General features: G+C 45.7%; 1 protein-coding gene across 1 annotated transcript; it reads left to right on the top strand.

Annotated features, from left to right (window-relative positions):
• Window positions 1-826: 826 nt before the first annotated feature.
• On the top strand, window positions 827-5340 carry LOC109380537 (C-X-C chemokine receptor type 2-like). Its single transcript, XM_019638191.1, has 2 exons — window positions 827-892; window positions 2277-5340. Exon 2 carries the CDS (start codon window positions 2285-2287, stop codon window positions 3353-3355), a length of 1071 nt encoding a protein of 356 aa, XP_019493736.1. The 5' UTR covers window positions 827-892; window positions 2277-2284; the 3' UTR covers window positions 3356-5340.
• Window positions 5341-5565: the final 225 nt, after the last annotated feature.

Here is a 5565-nt window from a genome sequence, read left to right as displayed (position 1 = left end):
GATGTAAACACATCATTGCAGTAGAGTGGGGTTCCTGTTATAATGAAAAAGCAATTCAAGTATCGAAGGGTTAAAGCCAGGGGGCAGCCATTAGCTGCTGGGGGCAGCTGAGGCAGGTTTCCTGGGAATCCATCCTTCCATACTGAGAGAGGAACAGAATGACATGAGCCCCACCTCCCTCATTTGCTAATCGCTCCAGCTCCAATCGTTCCCTTGTTGTCCGGGCAGACTCCAGGTGGCCCATGCCCCCAGCCTCAGGGCCATTCTCATCAACCACTTGTTGGCAGCGGTTGTGCAAAGGAGCAGCTGGTGGGGGAGGGAGGTTAATTCTCCCTCCACATCTCCACCAGCCCCAGCCACCCCAAAGAAGCCTATAATATAAGTAAAAGTTGTGTGCTTTTTGTGCTAACACAGCTTAAGTACAGTCCTCCACCTCCTTTCCACTGAATTGTCCCCCAATTTTCTCCTAAGTGGACGACTCCAGCAAAGCCTTCCTCCAATGGACTCCTTCTGAAATCTCTACTGTTAAAAGCCAAATGCTTTCCCCGTTATTCATGTCAGAAAAGTTGGGAGCTTGCCAAGGTGGTCTACTAGGGAATTTAAGAGATAGACAAATGGAAATAAATACAAGAAAAGGAAGAAAATAAAAATAGTCACCATCTTCATGTCTGAGACCCCTGTTTGGACATTTGGATTCTGAGAGCCCGTGACAGGGCTGAGATCTCTTGACTTCATCTGTTCTCCAAATGTAGACATGGGCAGGGCTCAAAGAGGAGGCTGTGACGTGGCTTCCCTACTTCTCTTTATTCGACAAGTTCCTTCTCACTGTTAAGCCATTATCATCTCTGAGCTCCAGGCTCTTACAGTTGGACACACCTGGCTGGTGCCTCAGGTAGGAAACAACCTCTGGTTGGCCAGTACTTCCTTTGGGGTAGGGAGACTTGGTTTGACTGTATTTTAGAAAATGCATTCATTTCTCTAGGACCTGAAGATTTCTGCTCTGTTGGCTTCCTGCCTCCTCTCTTGTGACCAGGTATTCAATTCCGACCTCATACATGGCTATCTGTAGCTGGTGACAAGGAGGACTCAGCCTCTTACTTCGTCCTTTCACACCTCTCCCTTTTGCAAGGAAGAGGCTTATTTCTCCCCAATTTGATGTTTATTGCTTTGCCCTAAAGCTTTGTCTTCTGTGAAAATGCAATACTGGCAGGGAGAGAACATAATTAAAATGTGTGGATCTGAATGAACTTATTACAGAACCTCAGGCCTGGAAGCAACTCAGGGGTTATCTACTCTGCGTCCCTCAATTTGCAGATGAGAAAACTGAAATATATAGAAGTAAAAGGACCCTCTCAAGACCACACAACTTATTAATGATAGAATCAGGACTGGATACAAGGAATCCGTATTTCCAGTCTTGGTAACTTTCCAAAGGTTTCCAGATTGTACTCTGGCCAGTCCTGGGGATTTGGGGGAAACCTCCTTAGTAGCTGTCTGGGTAGAGGGAGCAGCACACCTTCCCTCCCCAGCAGATGAGCCTTTATCTGTTTTACGTATTGGGCAAGAATTTGCTTCAACAAAGTGTTTCACAATTTAAAAGGATAGTTGAAAACTGCTGAATGGTTCTGTGGATATTTAGAAGGTGATTTCAGGGACCAAGATGGGAACTTCTCTCAAAAACTTACACTTCCTTTAGACAGTGGACCAAAACATTTATTGCTTCTTTAGAGAGAAGGCTTAAAATACACTTTAATGCAATTCATTGTTATAATTTCCTTCCCTCGGTAGATTTTAAGAAGGTTAAACAGAATCAGAAAGAACATAGGAGGGGAAATAACATAGAAAGGGACATCTTGGGATAGGTTTGCTTCCTTCCATTTTGCTTAACGTAGGCTTCCCCTGAATGTACAAGACCAACTTGGTCCCCCCATCTGAATGCACAGACATGGCTAACGATGGAGAAAGCTAATGAGAGGACAGAAGTGGAATTGTAGGTAGAGTTGAAGCAGTTATAGGGCCATCCATTGGCCAACATCTTTTCACTGTAGTTCGTATATCCCATACTGAAGCCAGGCCTTGAAGTTGTGGAAGGTTAACAACACTTCCAGATAAAGACAACCTCTAAAAATGTCCAAGATGGAGGTGAAGGAAGGGATCCCCAGTTGCTAAACCAACAGAAAAGCAAAAGGTATCCCAGTAATTCTTTTCACATCCTTGATGAGAGTGAGTTGAATCTGAATTATTAAATCACATTTCTATCTTAATCTTTCAACTAGATCAAACCATGACTATCTTTGTGGAAAATATATGGAATTATACTGATTTGTGGCTATATGATGAGTTTGAAAATTGGACTGGTACACCACCCACAGAAAAATATAGCCCCTGTCAATTGGACACTGATACACTCAACAAGTATGCTGTGGTCATCATCTATGCCTTGGTTTTCCTGCTGAGCCTGCTGGGAAACTCCCTGGTGATGCTGGTTATCTTATACAGTCAAGTCAGCCGCTCTGTCACTGACGTCTATCTGCTGAACCTGACCATGGCCGACCTGCTCTTCACCCTGACTTTGCCTATCTGGGCTGCCTCCAAGGCAAAGGGCTGGATCTTTGGCACACTCCTGTGCAAGATGGTCTCACTCCTGAAGGAAATCAATTTCTACAGTGGTATTCTACTACTGGCCTGTATCAGTGTGGACCGCTACCTGGCCATTGTCCACGCCACACGCACACTGACTCAGAAGAGGCACTGGGTCAAGTTCATATGCATAGGCATCTGGGCCCTATCGTTGATCCTAGCCCTGCCCACCTTTGTCTTCCGCAAGACCGTCTACCCATATAATTCCAGCCCAGTCTGCTATGAGGACATGGGTGCCAATACAACAAAATGGCGTGTGGTGATGCGAGTCCTGCCTCAGACCTTCGGCTTCCTCCTGCCGCTGCTAATCATGCTGTTCTGCTATGGACTCACACTGCGCACGCTGTTTCAGGCCCACATGGGGCAGAAGCACCGGGCCATGCGGGTCATCTTTGCTGTCGTGCTCGTCTTCCTGCTCTGCTGGCTGCCCTTCAACCTGGTCCTGGTGTCAGATACCCTCATGAGGATGGGGGTGATCGCGGAGACCTGTGAGCGCCGAACTGAGATTGGCCAGGCCCTGAATGCCACCGAGATTCTGGGCTTCTTGCACAGCTGCCTCAATCCCCTCATCTATGCCTTCGTTGGCCAGAAATTTCGCCACAGACTCCTCAAGATCATGGCCATCCATGGCCTAGTCAGCAAGGACTACTTGGCCAAGGAAGGCAGGCCTTCCTTTGTTCGCTCTTCTTCATGGAATACTTCTACTACCCTCTAGGACCCCTGCTCCTGTTTCAGCCCCTCAGGGATCCTCCCTTCTCATCAGCACTCAAGCCTTGTGTCCACTGGCTGTTCATAGTCTCTCATCTGTGTCAAGGAGGCCCTCCATTGAGGTTACAGGAAGTTGCTGGGCCACATCCTTACCAGGCCCTCATTGTATAGTTTAGAAAGCCTGCCCTGGCACCCCGCCTCTTACTGTAATTACTATGTCACTGTGAAAGCTCTGTCCATTCTTCCATTGAGCCCATAGCATTGTCTTCTGTGACATTTCAAAGACAGCCTTTAAGTAACTACAAATAGCTCCCAGCATTGAAAGCCATTAGTGGCAAACACCACAGTTGCTTCCCCAACTCTCCCTTTGCCTGCTAGCAAAGCCTACTTCCCTTGACACAGGCCGAAGATGACAGATGCTCACTTTCTAAGATTTCCTTAAGCTAGGGTGGCCATACCAGTTGGTTCTGACTAGTACAATTTTTGGGCAAGAATGTGCTGATAAACCACTCTCCTATAGAAAAAAGTCCTGATTTGTAGCATTCACCAAGTTCCATGGTATAAATGCTCCCACCATGGCAATTTCAAGGGTGATGGTGTTTAGCAACCAGCTTACAAAATTCTACAAAATGTAATCATCTGCTTTCACAGGCTGGTACAAACTGGTTCAGCACACCATTGCTTAAGAGGAGTCTGCCAGGGCCAGAGGACTCCTGGGAATATTCCTGATTAATAAAGAGAGAGACACCCACCCATGCATTCTTGGCTCTTGCCTTTAAATGTGGCTATAGGATACGATATGTGGTGCTGAGGCAAGAATGTTGTGACAACAAGGGAAAAAGCCTAGTACGCTTAGGCTGATGGAGCCAAAGGATAAAAAGAACCTGAGATTGAAGGGCCCAGAAATAACCTAAGCATAAATGGTCAAATGCTTTTCAAGAAGGGTGTTAAGGCTATTCAGTGGGGAAAGGATAGACTTTCAACAAATGGTGCTGAGAAAACCAGAAACCCACATACCTCATACCATATACAAAAATTAACTCAACATGGATTGAAGACCTAAACACAACAGTTAAAACTATAAAACTCTTAGAAGAAAACATAAGGGAAAAGCTTCATTTGGTTTGTGTTTGGAAGTGGAGTAAGGTTCAGGAATGGGGTTTAGATCAAGTTTGGGATTGGGAGCAGGGGTTGAGGTTGGAGTCGGAGATGTGGTAGAGCGGGAGTCAGGGATAGAATAGCAGCTTGGGATAAGGCGGAAGGTCAGAGAACGAGTACTGTCAGGAATAGGGAGACATCTAGAAATAGGAAGAGGCTGGCAATGGGTGAGTGAGATGCAGGGAGGTTCAAGATGGGGTTAGGGCCAGATACAGGGGGGAACTTAGGAAAAGGATCAATGTGGGGGAGTGGTGAGTCTCAGGGATGAGTGCCAGAAATAGAGTGAATGATTGGGATGGGTTAGTGGCTGTAATAGCAGCCACTGCTATTTAGTCCAGCTAGTGACTGGGACAAAAAGTTATTACTGGTAGGGCTACCATCCTCTCTGGACCATTGTCTAAGATGCATTCCCAGGGGCCAGGATGGAGGTGCCTCTTTCTATGTATCTTGAGACTCTCCAAATAGGTTGGTGAGGCAGGAATTAGGGGCTCAAGCCCTAAGAGATGTATCTGATTAAGGAGAGATGACGGAAGAATGTAGAAAGAATCCAGGGAGGAAGGCTGGGAACTGGACCTGGGAACATCACTTTCTTCCCTTCTCCCCTAATCCCCTCCCCACCTCTCCTACCATATCCCTCAATGCCCATCTTCCTGCATCCTATGCTGTCCCAAAGACAACTCCATGAGGGGCTTCAGTAAGTTAAGTAAGATCCGTATTGGGTCTGGGGAAATACAAGTGACCAATACACAGCCGAAAAGATGCCTGACCATCTTAGTAACCTGGGAAGTGAGAATCAAACAGTGATAAAAGAACTTGGAAGTATTATATTATTATTATTATTATTATTATTATTATTATTATTATTATTATATATTTTTTAAGTTCAGCTGGAGTTGAAGAGGTCTTCTGGTTCAGTCTTTTGCTTTTTTTTTTTAAAGATTTCTTTTTTTAATTTTTTAAATTTTATTTTATTGGGGAGTTGGGGGGATGGGAACAGTGCTGGGGAATTGGGGGAAGGGGAACAGACAAGTTGCTGTCGTTTTGTTCTTCAGTCTAGTT

Source organism: Hipposideros armiger, unplaced genomic scaffold, assembly GCF_001890085.2.
Source record: "Hipposideros armiger isolate ML-2016 unplaced genomic scaffold, ASM189008v1 scaffold_38, whole genome shotgun sequence".
Taxonomy (NCBI): domain Eukaryota; kingdom Metazoa; phylum Chordata; class Mammalia; order Chiroptera; family Hipposideridae; genus Hipposideros; species Hipposideros armiger.
Note: the sequence above shows the minus strand (reverse complement) of the source record. Positions and strands in the feature narration are given on the sequence as shown.

Coding starts and splice junctions, on each gene's coding strand:
- LOC109380537 (XM_019638191.1), top strand. CDS start 2,285: ATGACTATCTTTGTGGAAAATATATGGAATTATACTGATTTGTGGCTA.